General features: G+C 36.2%; 1 protein-coding gene across 5 annotated transcripts in view; it reads left to right on the forward strand.

Annotated features, from left to right (window-relative positions):
• LOC131432221 (lachesin) overlaps positions 1–21,935 on the forward strand; it is a 306,432-nt gene that overhangs the window by 136,391 nt on the left and 148,106 nt on the right. For all 5 annotated transcript variants that reach the window (XM_058598359.1, XM_058598358.1, XM_058598360.1 and 2 more), the window contains one exon: positions 18,972–19,307. In XM_058598359.1, coding sequence (XP_058454342.1) covers positions 18,972–19,307 — 336 coding nt within the window. The remainder of the gene's footprint in view (positions 1–18,971; positions 19,308–21,935) is intronic.

The raw sequence follows: 21,935 nt of genomic DNA on the forward strand, positions 1-21,935 counted from the left end.
TTTTGACCAAACAGCGTTATAATCGAGTATTCGAGTATTACGGGAAATTCATTATGTGCATAATTGTGTACCACTGCGTCCTATTACATTACCCTTGCGCAGAGATGGCATTTCACTAGAGTGATACACCAGGGATAGGTTTCAAATATATACTCCGGATTCATTTGCTCCACTCCACACAAAGAGGAAAGCGCACTTCTTCTCAGTGTCCAGACAGACAGACTTTGAGTGCGTGCTTGTGTTGAATGAAGCTGGTGCGAGAGAATAACATTCTCTTCGCACGAATCGCTCTCACGTGCTCTCGCCTAAATATACCCAAGTGATCACTGGCGCGTGTTGGTGAGCGAACACTTCTGTGAACTTCAATTAATAGAGAGTAGATCTGGCCTTGCTATGAAAAATTTGCAAGGAAAACCGAAAATTTTACGATAAATTGTTTTATTTTGCTGATTTTGCGTGTTAGAAAAGGCCTTTGGTGAACCGTGTCTAGGAAAAAACACAGGCATACGAGTGGTATAAACGCTTCAAAGGTGGTCGTACAAGCTTGGATCATGATGAGATCCCTGGCCGCCCAACAACATCTGTTACTGAAGAAAACATTGAATCGGTGAAGCAAATCGTGTTGCAAAATCGTTCTGTACCGATTAGAGAGATTGCTGTATTGTTGGGCATCTCTTATGGATCAGCCGAACACATTTTAACTGATGTTTTTGGTTTGAAACGCGTCGCTTCTCGGCTGGTGCCAAAACAGCTGAATTTCATTCAAAAACACAGCGTTGGTTGTGTCGCAGTTTTTGGCCAAAAACTCAACCAATATCATCAACCAAGCACCGTACTCTCCAGATATAACCCCGTTTGACTTTTTTCTCTTCTCCAGACTCAAATTGCAATTGCGGGGAACGCGTTTTGAGACCATAGAGACCATAAAAGAGAATTCGCTGCGTGAACTAAAGGCCATACCTTCGGCGGCCTATAAAACTTGTATGGAAAATTGGATCAAGCGTTGGCATGCATGTATTGCCGCAGGAGGAGAGTACTTTGAAGGCGATAATAAAGAAATTTATAAAAAATTGAAATTTTGCGTTTTGCCTTTCTCATATAGAAAGGTTATGCAATCACTGTGAAAACCGACTTTTGAACCGAGGCCCGGAGGGCCGAGTGTCATATACCATACGTCTTGTGGTCCCATACAAAATTCCTGAACATTATTTGGATCCGACTTCCGGTTCCGGAATTATGGGGCAAAATGTGCAAAAAATTGTGAAAATAAGTGCACTAACTTTTCTCAGAGATGGCTAAACCGATTTTCACAAACTGAGATTCAAATGAAAGGTCCTAAGGTCCCATACAAAATTTCTGAATATCATTTGAATCCGACTTCCGGTTCGGGTGCTATGAGGTAAAATGTGCAAAAAAAAGAAAATATGTGTTCTAAATTTTCTCATAGATGGCGAGACCGATTTTCACAAACTTAGACTTAAATGAAAGGTCTTGTGGTCCCATACAAAATTCCTGAATATTATTTGGATCCGACTTCCGGTTCCGGTATTATGGGTTAAAATGTGCAAAAAATTGTGAAAATAAGTGCACTAACTTTTCCCAGAGATGGCTGAACAAAATTTCACAATTTTAAGTTTAAATAAAAGATCTTGAGGTCCCATAAAAAATTCCTGAATATTGTTTGGATCCGACTTCCGGTTCGGGAGTTATGGGGTAAAATGTGCAAAAAAAGAAAATATGTGTTCTAACTTTTCTCATAGATGGCGCGACCGATTTTTACAAACTTAGATTCAAATGAAAGGTCCTGTGGTCCCATACGTAATTCCTGAATTTCATGCGATCCTACTTCCGGATCCGGAAATATAGGGTAGAGTGGGTTAAAAATTGTATACCAAGACTGAAAATGGGGAAAAACCTTAAAAAATTTAGAAATTTATCGATCTCAAATCTTTTCCAATTGATAGTTTTTATCAGTAGACGGTCAAACAAACCGATTTCGGTTATTCGTTCAAGAATCGCAGAGAATTATTTTGAAGAATATTACAGTATTATATATGATAGTATGATTGATATGAGAAAGGCATCATTACACCACTAGGTGGATAAAAAACAGGTTTTTTAATAAAATTCCGGTTCTTTTTTGATCATAAGCTATACCCAAGTAACAATTCAAATGCCTTTAAGTTTTGTTTAAAATTCATAAAAGTAACGATAAAACGTCAGTACGTTTGCTTGTTATTAAGTTACAGTTTCGGTTGAGTTTTATCATAGTCGTTATAATCCAGTTTAGTACGTTAGTCAATCATCTTCGTCAAAGTTAAGTTCTGTGTTAGTCAGTCCAAGTTTTTGTAGTGGCCGTCTCCATAATTAGGTTAAAATAAATGGGTTAAATAGGTTAGTTAGGGTTAAATACAGGCCCGTACCCAGGATTTCGTTTCAGGAGGGGCCCAAAGATAAAAAAAATGATGTTACTGAACATTGCTTATGTACCTAATTTTAGGTGTGCCTTTTACGGGTGGTTTTGACAGACAGTAAACTTTTCCACTGAAACTGCTATTGTTTTACATTTCTTTACGTTTACTGTCTTGTTATTTCTGTAACACATGTCTGAGATCTTCTAAAAAATTATATATATCTCATTTTTGGATTTCGGGAGGGGCCAGGGCACCTCGCCCCCCCCACCTCCCCCCTCGGGTACGTATCCGCAAGCTAATATCCAGCTCAGACATACTGAACACTGTCCGGTTATGTGTAATATGCAACAAGGGAAATTTCCCCAAGTAGCAATCAAAGCTTGTTAAAATTGGCATGTTTTACAATCGCTACAGAACGGATTTTCGTGTTAGATATATTAACAATCATATTATTGCTTGTGAAACCGAATCAAAAACCTAAAAGGATTAAGGTCCACATCCGTTTATTTAGCTGCTTTTACAATAAATTCATTTGAGCAGTTTCATTTTCGGTTTCCACTTAACAAATATTACTGCTATGAAACATATCAAACAAAAAACTTGTTGCACATCATAGTGAAGAAATACAATGAATAGTGAAGAAAAACAAAGCTAGAACAATGTTTGCTACTTGGGTCATGTTCATCATTTTGATGTTTTGACGCAACGAAGCTGAAACTGAAACAAATGCGTTTCTAACGGAAGTCTGCATGGTTTAAAACGATTTTTATTATGATTCATCGACATTTTATATCAAAACTACGATAAATCACAAAGAAATGTTTTTATTGTAAATCGTGCAGATTTTCGCGCCTTGAATTCAGTGCTTAAAGTCGTTAAGGAAATTACAACTATGAAATTTATAATCTCTTTGCGACAGATTGTCCCGAACAAGTTTACAGAGCAAGAAACCGTGAATACTGTGATCACCGGGTCGACTTGCTACTGGGTAATTGGAGGGGCTACGCGAGTGAAATTTGTGCACGAAACTATTGTCTTCCTATGGCTGTGTTATTATATGAATTTACAAGAACAACAAATGTGCAAAACACTGGGTGTTTTATTAATTTGAAATAAAGAAAAATATGTGTTGGCGTGTCTGGTGTTTATTGACTATTATTGTTAGGGTCTATTTTCCACTGCGGTACGTACCGACGATGATGCGACGTTATCGATGACGAGCGCCCGTTGTTGCTTCCAGATGAGGTTGGTGGGCCACGGATGATACCGTATTGGCTTCACCGAGAAGAGCCCTCCTTTACGTTTAGGGCACACCGCCCGAGGGTTGCAAACGGTTTACCTCCTTTACGGTTAGACGTAGGTAGTTTCTACTACCTAGGTCGAATCGTGTGCGAGGCGAATTTGGCATATGAAATACGGTTTATTTATTTATATTTTCAAAATCTAGATTAGCCTATTATCCTACTATTAAAATCTATAATTCACAATCAAAAAACACAGAAGCTTGAAGAAATTATATACACTAGCACATGAATAAAAATCTAGGACATTGTAACAACAGTTACAAATTCACCCGAATAAATTAAATGTTGATCGTAAAGCCGGTTTTAAAAATTTCTTGAATTTCATAGATCGAACTGGTTAAATTGGTTTTCAGTCAGCTTTTGTGTTACTTGGGATTACCTTACAGAAAATAATCTCAGTTCGACTTCATGGAGTCGGTTAAAAAATTAGTTGGGGTTAATATTCTTGAGTTCATCTCGGGCATCAGAAACGCCTACTACGGCTCTGATTGTGATAAAAAACTACAAAACGAAACATATTTCGATTTGCTAAAGATAGTTGAGCAGATTACCATAAATTTGAATTCAAATAAAAGGTTTTGTTGCTTTTTCATATGTGACTTTTAAATTACATCCGGATCCGACTTTCGTTTCTAGTGTTAAAACGTTCTTTATCACCTAGCAGTGAGATGATATTTTAATTAGGGGCTGTCCATAAAAGACGTCACACTTTCATAAATATTCATAAACATTTATTTCAGCTGTACCCATTCCTGGATCCAGTTGCTGCAATACCGGAAGTAGTGATCTTATTTGGAATTTGTACCGAATTTTCATATTAACAAATGTAAGAAAGGCATCATTACACCACTAGGACGTTTCAACAGGTTTTCATCTATCGTCTGTCTGTGTGTGACTATCAGCTGAACATTTACACCTGGTAAAATAAATGTTTTGCACTTTCTGCTGTACCGGCTAAATCGAGCCATTTTGTTGCATTTCCACAAACGACATCATCAATAGTTAAACTGCAAATGTTGCTGCCGGGCGACGGGTGAACCAACGAAGCTAACGGATAACAATTGACCGCAAGTTTGTTCGCTCTGGGCAGTTATCTGCTACTACACCATGGTCCTTCCCGCTATTCGCGCTGTCGTACTCATCGGAAGCTGACGTTCGTTCATTCCTTTTTCATTTTTTTCCCCGGCGAATGAATGCTTCCAGTGTATTCGGAAGCACCGTCAGTGAACGGTCAAATTATAATGATATTGCCACGTGGGCAATGCCAGCAGTTTATCCAATACGTGCCCGGATGGGTTTATTATGGAAATGTTTAGCTTTTATTAAAATTTGCATACATTTTCAATAGCGTTCGGGTAATTGCACAGCGCTGAATCGATGAATTGTTAATATCAGGATTCGCTAAACTATCGTCGGGGGAATCATTATGCAGGTGGAAGAGTCCTCCTCTTGTATGTTTACGAGCGGTTGGCCATGATATGGCTAATGCGATACGCGGACGGTTCGGTTGCTAATATGGATGGGACGGGACTACTGCATCCCACGATCAATTTATGATGACATTCTCCCAAGTACGTTGAAGTGTGCCGTCAGGCTTTCGATTGATGATGTTTTGGGCTTGACAGTGACAGTCAAATGCATTTTCAATGTGTTTATCAGGCACTGATACCATTTCATGTATGCAAATTTCATTTGCTTCAGCTGTTTCAAATCAGATTAGCACATTGATTAGAATTTGAAAGTCATTAATGGGGAACACTCACGCATATATATTACAAAGCAAAAGCTATGATTCCTGTATCAGTTGTGCTTCAGGTAGCGTAGCAATTGAGCTATGGATAACTTTGATTATTGTGATAATCTATTGATAATTAGCTAATTTGCATACATTTCCAGGTATTCTTGAATCGAGAAGGAATCCTCTTTAGCCTGTTGTTTAATACTTAGATGTATTCACCAAACACTAGAACCAAAACTACAATTTATAAGCTTTACGTGTTTACTAAGCCTTAGTTAGTACCGCAGAAGATTGGGTCAGTTCTAGTAGTGGAATGAGCCTGAGCTAAATCTTGGATTCGACCTCGAATAGAAGTAAAATCTGATCTTCTGTGTCGATAGCCGGTTCATTGTGGGCATGACAATTGCTGACCGGTGAAACAATCCTACTAATTATAAAAACCCTTGCAGGTCGAACTGGAACATGCGATATCTGGCTTGTGAAGCCCGTTTGGCAGGAATTCCTTTAGTCGACAGATTGTGTTGACAAACAATACAATTCGAGAGATACAGATTGTTTTGAGATTATTATTTATTGTTTTTGGTTGAGTAAATGTTCTTTCAAATAATACCATAAAACGATTTTCTTATATATTAAATATTTATTTTATTACACAAAACGTACCGCAACTGTTTAACTGATTTGAAACGTTTTTGTCTGCCGAGCTATGATCAAATAGTTAGAGACGGAAGTGTATGTATGTATGTATGTATGTATGTGTGAAGCCACCATCAGTTCAAGGCATTACCAGTGTATTTGGGTAGACTTACAGTAGATCCGAATTTGATTATCAGATAGCTTTCATATAACTGCTGTTAAGAAGGCCAAAATGGGTTTTGAGGACCCGGCGCCTTCCAGCAAGAACATCCGGCCATATAATAAAGAATTTCACTGTACCAGCTTAAACCCGCCTGATGGTTTGTTTGTTAGAAAGATGCGTCTTACTCATTTCAGACCTTCACTCCATCATCCAGTCATTCACTTGTAAGATACCCTGATGCACTCCCTGCCCCTCCCCGCCCCTCCCCGTTGTCGATATAATTGAGCATAATACAATATATTATAATATAACATAATATAATATAGTATAATATAATATAATATAAAAAAATATAATATAATACAATACAATATAATAGAATATAATAAAATACAATTCAATATAACATGATATAATATAATATAACTACAGAGAACAGACATCCAAGCTAGTACAAACTTTTTCGAAAAGCTAAGTAAATCATACAAGTGAATATCCGTTAAAAACCACCGTTGCACACGAGTTGTAATATAATATAATATAATATAATATAATATAATATAATATAATCTATATATATAAAAATGCAGAGATCATTCTTTGTAATCGTATCAAGTAAGAACGGATGGACGGATTGAGATGCTTTCTTTTGTTTGATCAGTTTTTTCCCCCACCGGGTTCGTACATCAAAAAAATTAGGAAAACTTACCGGAAAAGTGGGAAAAACCAATAAAGTTATTTTGTATGGACAATGGAATTTTCCACTGAAAAAGTCGCCAATGATTGCTAGATCATCGATAGGTGTTTTGAATCATTTGGCGCGCAACGAGTTGTTTTGTGTGAATTCATGTGGTTCGTCATTTCGAGCCACGTGCTCAATTGGGTATCAACATTATTGATTGCTAAATGATTCAGTGATGGAACGCATATGAGTATTCTAGCTATACCGTAAACATGATCAAAAGTTCTGATACTGTTTACCAGAAGATGCATTGTGTGCAATGTAATCAGTTAGTTGTTTATTGTTGGCCATCGTAGGCGTGAGTTGAACAAATCACCTTATAGAACGATTTTTGTACGAATCAATGATAAGATGCTGCTGTTTAAATAATGAGATCAATCATAGAGGTTTGCTTTGAATTTAGCATGCTGAAGTTCGTTCGCGTCGGGTAAATTCTGGTGGATTGAAAACCATTAGTTGTGAGATTTTATGCATTAATTCGAACGATACCCGAGTAAAGTCTAACATCAAAATGAGAACAAATTGAAATCTGATTATGATAGCAACATCAGATTGAAATCCTTATATGATATCGACTCACCAAATTTTCAATCAATATCACATTATGTTATCATTTTGCTGTTTAAAGGCAATAGTTTTGTGAAACTCAAAAAATGAGAATATTAAAATCAACAACTTAGTGAATCCATTGAAATTGAGCGAATTTCAAATGGCAACACAAAATACAAAGTTAAGTTTCAATGGAAGAATTATTCCTTCAATCCTATGTTGCCTTTTACAAAAATGCTATGACATCCTGCCGAGATCCTGCAGTTGACCGCAACCATAACCGTGAAGCAATTATTTTTTTCAACATTTTTTCAGTTTTCACGCCAATAATGCTCCTTTTATTTGCCACGAGAATATTGGTGTAGAACCACACATCTGGGAAGTATTGGATAAATTGGCGATCATCGGTACCACGTTTGTCTGAAGCAGGTAAATCTGAGTAGTGGCTTTGACATTCCCATCTCGCTGATCGCCTGCCGTAGATGGAGCTTATTTCAGAATTTGATATGAGAAACATATTTGACTTCAACGATTTTCTTCTAGATACGTATAGTATTTTCTTCTAGTATCCGATCCTGTAACAATTTTCCCGTTCAGTTTAAAAAAAAATGTTTCCATATTTGTTATCATACGACGACACGAAGTTCATTCCAAAGTTTTTAGACCATTATTTTCAGTCCATCCAGAAATCGGGGACCTGGATGGCGAAAATAATCTACTGGCCAAACCCGTTCTGAAAATACCCATAACTTTATATTCAACAGTATGGAAAAATTCATTGTTTACGAAGTTCGAACATTGAATGTCTCAGATTTCAGAACCTAGAGCTAATTCTTAAGAATACTTTAGTGGCCACTAAGAAAATATATGTTTAATTTGTATATTCCTAAGTAGTCCACAAACTGCGTCGAAGACATTCTTCAAAACAATTCTCATTCCTAGTTATAAATGCTTAGAACTTCATATACTCACTAACGCTAGATACTATGAGAAGTATTTTATCATCGGAACGACCGAAATTAGCTCTGCGCCTAATTCGTATTACTGTTTTTGAATTAGTTGATTTTAACAACAAAATTTCCAAAATAACTATAAAATTAGTTAAAATTGAGAATTTACTTTGCTGAAAAAACTCTTATTTTTAGAGAATGTGTTTAGTTGGTGAATATCCTGGACACAAACCAACAATATTTCAATCCAACACGAAATTCTCATTGACAACTAATTTTGTTATTAAAATCAGAAAATTTGTTTCTATTTATCTATCACAATCAATACTGAAGGACAGCACAAAGAAAACAAAACTGAAATGGGTATTATTAACAAGTTTATTAGCCAAAAACTCATGAGAAGTGTCAAAGCAAAACAATCCATTAAAAAGCTAAAAAGTACAGTCTTGTTGGAACTGCTTGCAAATTGTTTAGATGTTTTTCGCATGTGTTCGATATATCTTTATTTAAATTTCTAAACCGATATGTAAAAATGTCGTAAACTGTTAGTGGAAATCGTATTTATTCAGAATTTGTGCGCACTTGAAGCGATTGTGCGTAATCATGTGTTTACGCGGAACAGTGAAGTGAATTTCGAATGTTTCACTCTAATTGTGATGAAGTTTTTTTGTATCTTCAAACCTTCCGAGCTGCGCCGTCCGGTGTTCTACTTGTATTTGGTTTTTGTTTTCCGAGTGCTCAAAGTTTTCAGTGAGAATGAAGAAAACAGTGATTTAGAAGAAAAAAAATTCAAAAAGATGTTTATGTTTCGTTTATGTCTTTTTCTCCAATACAACATCGTATTTATACTTGCCAATATGGAAAAGACAACCGCGTCTGAAATTTTTTCGGCAGTAGTGTGCCATCTAGTGGCTAGTAGTCATTACGGTGACAGGGCGCCATATAGCTGCAGATTGCAGAAGCCAATTCAAACATTCATATTGGTTGAAAACAACATTTTATTTCTTTGATTCAACTAAAAAATTAGTTGAATGGAAATGAAATGTGCCTTAGCTAAGAAATGACAGCACGTTTATTTTGTGAATTCAACTAAAATAAATAGTCATTTCAACAAATATTTTATTATTATTAAGGGAATGAGAATAAAAAATCTAAATTAGCAAAATTAAGAATTTTTTAGTTGTCTCAAAAAATAACTAACTAAAATCAGCAAATCAACTAAATTTTTCGCGAAAATGCTGATTTCGGTCGTTCCGTGCAATCATCTAATAGATCTTGGAACTTTAATACACTTTTCTAAAGATACCGTCTAACTAAATCTTCATAATTTTAAGTCACAGGACTAATTCTGCATCAAATGATTGTAAATTATAAGTCTACACAAGAACTAAAAATTTACTGAAGATATTATGGTTCTATCTGTGATCAGAAGCAAGATAATCGTTCATTGTCCCAATTAGTCGAAAAAACAAATGATCTGGGATACCTTATTGCCGGATTCCTAATTCACGTTCCATGTGTTGTAGAAGACTTCACTGTAAAATGTTCGGTCTTCAGAGCCTCTAAATTCATATTTCAAAGTGATTACATGTGCGAGTTGTGTGAAATCTAGTAGATAACTCAATTTAATGTTATAATGTTTGAATGCTACAGCTTTGGATATGAGAAGGACAAAGAGAACATTTTTATACTGTGCTCAAATAGCCACACTGCTATTCATGGTGGACGCGGGATGGAAGCGACGCAACGAGTGTGCACTGACAGAAACTACCTGCGTACAACTTTGTGAAACAACACTACTTATCATATAACCGAACATTTTCCGTCTTCGTATAGCTAGCGCTTGCAGTCCATAGCAATCGCAAAAAGTTCGCATTCCAATTTACTTGAGTTCGAAACCGGATTCTCTCCGCGATAGTGTGGGGAGATTGCATGAAATCTTATTTCTTGCTTGTGACTAATATGAAGATTGCATAAAATCTTTTTTCTTGCTTGCGAGTAATATCGCCTAAATGTATACTATCCCGGACCTTTTTTGGCTGTTCTATTTTTAGATTATGCTCGTGACGTGTCATTTCGAGAAAATCAACATCACATTAAGTTTTCAATGTGCTTTCACTGAGAGCAAAACTAGTATTCAGTTTGATGTCACACAGCATTTTTTTTGCTTTCGATTTTGATCTTTTAACCGTTAAAACGACCAAAACGATAGCAAATTAAGTAATCGATATATACGAACAGCATAACATCAAATTGAGTTTTCTTTTTAATCTCACACTCTACTCGGGTAAGCTGAATACTGGTACAATCACTCCTCATCTTCACTCCTCTATAACAGAAGAACTGCACATTATCTATATATAAAAATGGATGTAAGTTTGTATGTTTGTAACGCCATAAATTCGGAACTACTGAATGGATTGCCACCAAACTTTGCACAGGTACTACTCGCATTTCAGAGATGGTTTAGGGAGCATTTTTATAGGGGAGAGAGCGTAGCAAGTGTAATTAACAGGAGGGGGTCATGAAAAAATTCATATAACTTGACGAGAATCGATACGTTTTGAAGACCATAGAAACATTTTGCATACATTAGATATGACTTTACGGGGGGTGGATGTAGCAAGTGGCTTTAAAAAGGGGAGTGTAATGTTTGAAACGGCACAATTCCGAAACTATTGAACGGATTGCCACTAAACTTGGCACATATACTTAATGCTCTTCTGAGAAGGTATTAAGGGTATTTTAATGGGGGAAGGATCGTAATAAGTGTCCTTAACAGGGGGGGTCATGAAAAAATTTGTCTAATTTGACGAGAATCGATACTTTTTTTAGACCATAGAAACAGTTTGCAAATATTAGATATGATTATATGGGTGGTGCATGTAGCAAGTGCCTTTAAAAAGAGGGGGGGGGGGTTTAATGTTTGTAATGTAATAACTCCGGAACTAATTAACGGATTGCTATCAAACTTGGTACAGATACTTATTGCTTTTAGGAGATGGTCATAAGGGTATTTTTGTGGGGGAGGGAGCAAGTGTCCTTAACAGGGGGGGGGGGGGTCATGAGAAAATTTGTCTAATTTGACGAGAATCAATACTTTTTGAAAACCATAGAATCATTTTGCATTCCGTAGGTATGATTATATGGGGGTTGGATGTACCTTTAAAAAGGGGGGGTGTAATGTTTTTATCGGCATAACTCCAAAACTACTGAACGTATTGCAATCAAACTTGGCATAGGTACTTCTTGCTCTTCAGAGATGATCATTAGGACATTCTCAGGGGAGAGAGTGTGTAGCAAGCGTTCTTAATTTGAGGAGGCCATGTCGAAATTTATCTTATTTAAAGAGAATTGATACTTTTTAAAACCATACATACATTTTGAAAAACTCAAACATGGTCTTAAGGGTATTTGTGGGGGGTGGATATAATGAGTGCCTCTAAAAAAGGAAGTTTAATGTGAAGTTTATAGAATTTTCCATAAAACGATACTTCTTGCTGAGTACAGATATTATTTGCGCTTCAGATGATCCTAAGAGCAAAGTTCCATAACAACTCAGTAAATTATCACCAAACTTGGCACAGGTACTTTTTACTGTTCAGAGGTGGTCACGACAAGCTTAGATATTCATGATAAAGGTTTATTGTAACACTTTCTTATTCGTCGTCAAACAAGATAGGGGGGCGGATTCAGACTAAGAGAAGGGGATCTTGAAAATCAATTTTCATCTTGAATTTTTTATAAAATAAGAGAGGGGCAAGAATGTCAAAATTGTGCTAGATAGTATTACTATCGTTAATTTGAATCAAGTAGTACTGCTATTGTTAATTTTAATGAATTAATCGATTCTTTTTGAAGAGCACAGATACTTCGTACACTACTAAGAGGTGGTCATAAGGGTTATCATGGAAGAGAGCTGTAGTAAGTTCACTAATAAAAGGGGAGTTCAATATAAAATTTATTCTACGAGAAACGATGCATCTTGACAAATATAGATACTACTTTTATGTCAATATAAAGGGTGATTTTTTAAGAGCTTGAGAACTTTTTTAAACAATAAAACGCATAAAATTTGCAAAATCTCATCGGTTCTTTATTTTAAACGTTAGATTGGTACATGACATTTACTTTTTGAAGATAATTTCATTTAAATGTTGACCGCGGCTGCGTCTTAGGTGGTCCATTCGGAAAGTCCAATTTTGGGCAACTTTTTCGAGCATTTCGGCCGGAATAGCCCGAATTTCTTCGGAAATGTTGTCTTCCAAAGCTGGAATAGTTACTGGCTTATTTCTGTAGACTTTAGACTTGACGTAGCCCCACAAAAAATAGTCTAAAGGCGTCAAATCGCATGATCTTGGTGGCCAACTTACCGGTCCATTTCTTGAGATGAATTGTTCTCCGAAGTTTTCCCTCAAAATGGCCATAGAATCGCGAGCTGTGTGGCATGTAGCGCCATCTTGTTGAAACCACATGTCAACCAAGTTCAGTTCTTCCATTTTTGGCAACAAAAAGTTTGTTAGCATCGAACGATAGCGATCGCCATTCACTGTAACGTTGCGTCCAACAGCATCTTTGAAAAAATACGGTCCAATGATTCCACCAGCGTACAAACCACACCAAACAGTGCATTTTTCGGGATGCATGGGCAGTTCTTGAACGGCTTCTGGTTGCTCTTCACTCCAAATGCGGCAATTTTGCTTATTTACGTAGCCATTCAACCAGAAATGAGCCTCATCGCTGAACAAAATTTGTCGATAAAAAAGCGGATTTTCCGAATGGACCACCTAAGACGCAGCCGCGGTCAACATTTAATTGAAATTATCTTCAAAAAGTAAATGTCATGTACCAATCTAACGTTTAAAATAAAGAACCGATGAGATTTTGCAAATTTTATGCGTTTTATTGTTTAAAAAAGTTCTCAAGCTCTTAAAAAATCACTCTTTAGATTAAAAGGTTATTTTAAGGGAGAGGGAGTGCAGCAAGTGCCCCAAACATGGGAAATGTAAGGTAAAATTGATTGAATAGCAACATAAAACTGCTCAGAGTATTACACTAAGTAGAACAGCTTCGGGAATTTTGTTCGGCCTTTTCTTCCCGAAACATTTCCGAGCAACGCCGGGTCATTTAGCTAGTATAATATAATATAATATAATATAATATAATATAATATATTATAATATAATATAATATAATATAATATAATATAATATAATATAATATAATATAATATAATATAATATAATATAATATAATATAATATAATATAATATAATATAATATAATATAATATAATATAATATAATATAATATAATATAATATAATATAATATAAGAAGATAATATATGAAATAATATGCTATGATACAATATATAACAGTTGATGTCGCAGTGTAAATTATGCTATTCTTTCGTCACATTACTGCAGGAAATATAATATTTCTTTTTTAATAATAATGATAATAATAATAATAATAATAATAATAATAATAATAATAATAATAATAATAATAATAATAATAATAATAACAATATATAATGCAATGTAATGTAATTCAATTCAATATACAACAAATAATGCAACAAACAACATAGCCACATGTTTCAATATACTATGATAAATATTGCACTTTACGATGAACTTTAAACTACAAGCCATTTCGCACCCTCTCATTCTGCTACTAACGCAGAAGGCGATAGCATCCAGTCGACGCCGTTCTATTGACCAAATGTCATCATAGACACACGGGGAGGCATGAGATAGGAACTTGTGAGGACTTAGTTATCTCACCATTTGACGACCAATAGTTAGAGACAGAAGTGTAAGCCATAAACCTTCGAAGGCGTGATAATGGAGTCTAAGATTATCTGAATCGATTTAGTCATCTCCGACAAATTTGAACGATTTAGAAAAAGTGTGATGATTCAAATTCAAATTTTAGCATTCAAATGAGTGTATGTGTGTTTTCAGCAGTTCAGCTATATCTGAAAATTGAGCGTAGAAAGTTGCCCATACATTAACACTCACACACATACACACACACACACACACACACACACACACACACAGAGAGAGAGAGAGAGAGAGAGAGATTTTATCATATATCGCCAACTGAGTCATAAGGTAAAAATCAAAGTATGTTTTTTCTATAAGTTTAATTCAAACACAATAAAGAAAAGAAAAGAAACAATTATTGTCAAAATCAATGTGAATTTTAGCTTTGAATATTTAAGCAATAATTTTTGTTTTGTATTCCGCGTATGTTCGTTTAAATCTATATAAAATACACATTCGAAAAGAATAGTTGAAGAATTTGGGAAGTCCTGAAAACATCAGTTTGCTTTCACTTCTCATCCAAGTCAGTCGATAAAACAAAACCGCTTACGTTCGGGACTGAAGAAACCAAGTACAGTATTGTGTAGTGAACGATCTCGAAATGAGTGAACCAAACGAACAAAAGCTACTGCCGCTACGAAAGAATACAATTATTGTTGACTTCAAGCAGTGCAAAATTCGATCTTCGATACGAGAACTTGAAGGTTTGCTTAAGGAGCAAATGCATCTTGTCATTAAACGTGTACATTTTCTTCAATGCAATAAGACAAATAATGTTATTTACATCCAGTTGGATGCAATTCAATTAGCAAAAGACAATAACAATGTGCACTATGTGGAGCACGAGAACATTAAGTACAACATTCCAGTATACACTGAAGCCATTTTTTATGCGAATTTACGTACCGCATAAAAAAACGCATAACTCTGAAAATTCGCATAAAAAAACAACCCAACTCTGAAACTAAGCATGAAAAAACCGCATAACTCTGAAAATTCACATAAAAAAGTCGCATAAAAAAACCGCATAAAAAAAGACCTCAGTGTATATGGAAGATAGTGCTATAGAAGTTCGTGTGCATGATCTTCCCTCAAGCGTCATCGATCCCTATATTCACAAAATTATGTCCAAATACGGAGAGATTCTGTCTATCGAAAAAGAAAAGTGGAAGAACTTTTTCCCCGGTATTCTAAATGGCGTACGTTTGTTACGCATGCGCTTGAAGAAACCTATACCTATGACATTTGGTCAGGATACAAGAATTCCGTGCAAATCACTTGTTACCTATGACAATCAGATGGCCACATGTCAATATTGCGCAAAAGCTGTTCACTACGGTAAGCCATGTGATAAACTGGAAAAGGAGACAACTACACCAATGGACAACGGTGCTTCCTTCACACAAACCCCAAGCAACTCCAGTACACCTGTGACAGCCGCCAACAACAATGAAGCATTCCCTTCAACGAAACCAATTGCAATTGCAACCAATATACAACAAGGTGCATCTACAGCAACTAGCAACGAAAAGAAGACGAAAATCGACAACAATACCATCGATGCGGCAATGGATGACGAGACGAACCACGAACGAAGTGCCCCTCAATCCTCGCAGGAGGGAAATGGAAGCTCCTCTCCCCCTATAAAAAGGGTGACAACGAGATCCAACTAAAAAAAAAAATTATTGAAAAAATCGGCTCAATCGGCCACGTAAAGCTTGTACGCAAATAGGCCTGAATAAAAATATCTTTTAAATAAATCAACTATTCGTTTCCATTAACCACGGTCGCAAGAAATATCTGCACGGTTATAAATTTCAAGCGTGCGTCTTAAACCGTTTAACTTGAAGAAAAATAGATCCATTAATCAAACGTTCCCCGAATAATCGACGGAGTTTAGTCTAGCCTGATTTTTACTAAGGAGAAATATAATAAGGCATTGAAACTAATTAAAATATCAAATAACTTTAAGGAACGATCTCACTAGTATCTCCTATTCGCATTGCTATAAACAGGCGAGATAACATAAGATAACGAGATAACATGTAGACCAGCTTTATATTTTCGACTTGAATCACACGATGGACTTGTACATTTTCACACATTCCATATAAATCTGGTAACGCTGTCAATTATATGGAGATGTCGCTTCGATCGGTTAATACCGTTTACTTTTGGGCGGTAAATTCGTCCACTTATCAACACACAAAATACTTTAAAATTTCCGACCAATTTCGACCAATTATTTTACTTCTAGTTGTTTGATACACCTTTTAATTAGACTTTTTTGAGAGCAACAATTAAGCACATCACCTAGTGATGTCCTTTACTCTTATAACCTGATTCACGTAAATATAGATAAAACTTTGTTACGGCAAATTTCTACATTTAAAATTACAAATAGAAAAATATTTCGCAAACAGTTCGTTGGGATCGATTTGGTCCAAAAAATGACCAAATTGTTGATTAGTGCAAAAATGCCGACATCAGAGTGTTTTTAATAAGCAAACATGGTAAGAGAAGCGGGTTCATTAAAACTGATATGTGAAATCTTCTTGGTGGCAGATCTTGTTCGTTGATGGAGAAACAAACTTATTTCGGTAACACCGGTTCCCATTAATTTCGAATTACAAAATAGAACTCATTTTGAACCTCATAGAAATGATTTGACAAATTTTACAAATTAAGATTTCTTGTACTTTAAACAAACCGGACACTATACTGGTCTAGAATCCAGTTTCCGGTTACAGAAGTATCTAAAATAGAAATTAAAAACTCCAGAAACTTTGGTTTATTGGAGATTGTTAGACCGATTTTCACAAACTAGGATTCAAATAAAAGATCTTTTGATCGCATACTATACTATGTAGTGTTATTCAAACTAAAAATTGATCCTTTAGTGTACGAGGTTAAACTTGAGTATAATGAAAACCGGATGAAATTTAAGTTATTTCTTCACGAATTTTTGAACTTTTGATCGAACGATCTTCATCAAGTTCCGAACAATTGTTGCATCGCATTTTTTGGAGGCTTGAGTCCAAATTTTTTTGGACTCCTGCATGTTCCCAGCTGCCTTACAAGTCTTCTTGAAGACCCTCTTCCCAATTGCCCAGTAACGTTCGATGGGTCGAAGCTGAGGGCAATTTGGTGGATTGATATTTTTCTCAACAAAATTGATACCCTTTTCCGCAAGCCAATTGAGAGTGGTTTTGGCCTAGTGAGTCGACGCTAAATCCGACCAAAACAGTTGAGGTGTACTATGCTTCTTATATAAAGGCAGCAATCTCTTCTGGAGACACTCAGATCGATAGATTTCTGCATTTATAGTTCCGGTAGTGTAAAAAATGGTTGACTTCAAATCACAGGAACTTATTGCTTGCCATACCAGTACCTTTCGACCGAATTTCTCCACTTGAATCGACCTGTTCGTATCGCTCACATCCTCCTCAACGACGACAGTAAAGTATTGTGGACCTGGAAGGGTGTTTGAGTTCTCCTTTACATAAGTCTCATCGTTCATCAAAACGCATGCATCCGGACACTGCAAAAGACGCTAATACAATTTCCGACCCTTGCTGCTGCTCGCTTCTTCTGTTCTACTTGTAGGTCTTCAGGTGATTTCGCCTCTTGATACGCTGGATCATTCCAACACTTGTTCCTGCTTTTTTGGCCAAATCACGTATTAACATTGATTTGTTCTTCATGACTAGAGATACCACTTTCTGGTCTAGTTTCGGGTTGGTAGCTCATCCAAAGAATAGTCTTCCCCAATCTTATTAATGATGGTTTTAACACTGGCACGATGAATTCCAAACCGCTTCGTCAATTTTCGCATAGTAATACCCTTCTCACTTAGCCATGTGTCCAGAACCTTAATTTTCTCTTCCTTTTCAATAGGCGACATTTTGAAAACGAAGAATTTCAGCCGCACAAACAAGTAAACAAACGAAAGCTGACAGCCAAACGCACAGCATGCTGTGATCTGAGCATAAAAAACCATCACAAATACATGCGTAAAACACAAATGTATGTGGATAGCTTATTTTCGATACACTCCTCAAAGACATGTGCAAAGTTATATACGAATCAGAATAATAAGGGGAGTTTGATGACTTGTTACCCATTCCTGGAATTGTTCTGAAGCATTGGTAGTGTGCGGGTGAACTTGTCAGAAGGAAAATACCACAACCGAAACATATTATTTCTTTCTGATTTAGTCTTCCACCCATCAGTGCATTAGAGGTTCGAATTGAATAGCCTAAAGCTATTCTACGAATCAACGAATGTCAAAGATTCATTGGACATGTCTTGTACACAACCCTGTAATTTTGTTATACGCCTCAATAAGATTCGTTTCCTTTCTGGCATCAACAAATCGTACAAATATACAATTCACTCAAAACTCAAATAATACACTTCAAAGATGATATATATGAAAGTTGAGTAATTTTTATCTAATGGGCAGAAAATTACAGCCAATTTGTAAGTGTAGCAATAATTTCCGTGCGACTAATTGGCACTCAAAATGTAATAATATGACAGGCGTGTACCCTGAAATATGACATCGAAATGAAATCCCTCGAAGGCATGTTAGTTCAACATAATCATACCTTTTTTTTTATTTTCTATTCACTTTCAGAAATCAATCAACAACAGCAACCGGCAGATCCAGAGCCAGAGTTCGAAGGCACCATCCAGAACGTGACATTCCCGGCCGGGCGGGAAGCGGTGCTAACCTGTTCGGTGAAAAATCTCGGTCGGTACAAAGTTGGCTGGCTGAGGGCTTCCGATCAAACAGTACTGGCCCTCCAGGGTCGGGTCGTGACACATAATTCTCGCATCAGCGTGGTGCACGAGGACATGCGAACCTGGCGCCTGCGGATACGACAACTACGCGAATCAGATCGCGGCTGCTACATGTGTCAAATCAACGCGAGCCCCATGAAGAAACAGATCGGCTGCATCGATGTGCAAGGTAATTTTCCTGCAGTGTTTGATTTGCAGGATGGCTTTGATGCGCGAATGTTAACTTTCGCAGTAAACTGTAGGGAAACTGTTCTGATATGAAGCGAGATTCACACTCATTTTAGTTGCCAGAATAAGTCACAGTCACATTAATAATTTCTATCCTGCTCTAAATTAAGGCACAGAATTGTTCGTAAAAAAATTATTTTAAATTTTTGCAACACAATATAATTTTGTACCCAAAATATCAATGATGAACATTGTAATAGTATTATTTATGTAATCGTTAGCAATGTGTGAATTACAAGTAACCCTGCAGCTGTTATTTGGAAAATGGATTCAAAACTCGATTGAAATGTGATTCCCGAAAACAAGCGGAACATCCGAAAGAATTTTTCACCAAATGAACTGTAAATCATTATGGAAATGCTGAGAATCCATATTGGATTACGATCAGTGTGTTAAAATGGTTAAAAGTGCAATCATTGTTTGAGAATTTTCGATGGAAATGGAAAATGAATCATTTCTCATTCGATTCCAGACACGAAATAAACTTTTTCGGTCGGCGCTTTCGTGTGTTGGTTTTTCTCTCCCAAGCATTTTTGATGAGTGCTGAATTCAGTTTGGATTGGAATGCCATTTGTGTTTCCGAATTCAAACTATTTGCTGCTGTTGAGTGTTCTTGTTTCTCTCCTTGTTTAGAGCATACTGAAATCGCCATACAGCGAATGAAAATTTTATGCTTGTGTTTGAATATTCATTTTGTTCTTTGTGAATTACATAAACAGTTTTATCAAACAGTTATTCAATTGTTGCGCGAAAATGTTCACTTGTACCGAATAAACTCCCATTTCCGTTTTTATTATCCACCTGTAAACAAACAAATCACGGCCAATTCATACCATTCGAAAGTGCTCTTTTCACGACGCAGTTCCATTGGGACACAATAAAAACGGAACGGTACACGGCATCAGGTTATTAACACTCTGGCTGGAGAAAAACATTCAACCAGAAATCCTGAGCCGCCAGACATGTTGCCTTCCTTTTTACTACGCGTTGCGACCTATGAGCCGACCTTTACGTGGTAAAACCCCATAAATCGTTCACACTACCTTTCCAACAAACCGGACCGGGTTCCACACTGCACGGGACTGTATGAGGCAATTGACGCCTCCACTATCTGATGATCTGGAAACACTGTGTTTTCATACACGTTTCAATTGGGCATTGATTATCAATTAAGTTTAGCCGGGAAACTGTCTACAATGAACGATTTTTCAAAAGATGCTAATTTTCAATATATTAATTACACTTTTCCACACTCAAAGCTCTGAACTTATTTATAATTATGTTTTTGTTGTATTCTCGCATTTTGCAGAAAATCTCTAGCTTACTTTTGAGAAGCAAAAATTTCGAGAAAGTAAGCACTGTGAAAAAAAATGTTATGTTCTTATTTTGTTCTGAAAATAAAACTTTAAGCTTTCTCAAGAAACATTTTTTTTGCAATTTTCTATAGGAACGTTTCAGAATTGCTGAAATAAAAACTTTTCAACTGAGCCCCTAGTATTATATCCCATTCGACTCAGCTCGACGAGATCGGAAAATGTCGGTGGGTGTGCAAAAGATTATTTCACCACTCAATTTCCTCATAGCTAGCTGAGCCGACTTCTACAAGTCTAGGCTCTTTGGAAAGTATTATTGAATTTTGGATGAAGCTAATAAATCAAATGATTGTCACTTCCGATTCTGAAGATATAATAAGTGATGTAGCAAGTGACAGCAGAGTTTTCATCGCCTGAATTTTCTCGAACATGATTCAACAAATTATATAAACTTTGGTTTATTTATAAGCTAACAATACCAATCAAATTTGGAACGGTTGCGACGAACATTTCCGGCGCAATCTTATATGTGACGTAACCGACAAATCCCAGAGTTTTTGTGTAAATTTGTGAGATGAAAGAATCGGTTTCGAAAGGCCTGGACTAACTTGACAGCTATTATTAAGTTATTTGTTAAGCTCACAATACTGCAGACTGAGACTATTTAAATGACAAAAGAAAGGCATTATCGCATCGCTAAATAGATTAAGAAGAGATATTTTTATGTGTTGTAGTATTTCATGTAGAAAGGTGTTCAAAATTTTCGAATTTATTTATTCGCACTTACAATTTTGGTTCAGGCATAACATCAGACTTCTAAAAAAAAATCAATCTAAAAACCATGCGTCTCCATCTAATTTTCATCAGATGGAGACGCATGGCATTTAGGTCTGAAATCATACAGCACTCGCCTTCAGAACTCAATACCATGCGTTTTCATTTACAACTTCAGTTAGGATCTTGGGTATTGAAGTAATTAAGGGCTGAGGCTAGCGTGTTTTAGGGTGTTTTAGGAGGCTATTTTCACGCTTTAAATCTGATTTTCTCTGAAACGGTGATGAATATAAGAAAAAACAACTGAAAATCTCTTAGAAAATTAGTTTAGATTATTCGGTGAAAATTTCAGAATGATTGATTGACATAAGCGGTCGGGAAAGGCTTTTTTCTGAAGGAAGAAGTGCTTAGTTGAAAACGCCGTCTTTCAACTTGTTCATTGAACATCTCGCCCTCAAAAGCATGGATCAAAAATCTATCCT

Source organism: Malaya genurostris, chromosome 2, assembly GCF_030247185.1.
Source record: "Malaya genurostris strain Urasoe2022 chromosome 2, Malgen_1.1, whole genome shotgun sequence".
Classification (NCBI taxonomy): domain Eukaryota; kingdom Metazoa; phylum Arthropoda; class Insecta; order Diptera; family Culicidae; genus Malaya; species Malaya genurostris.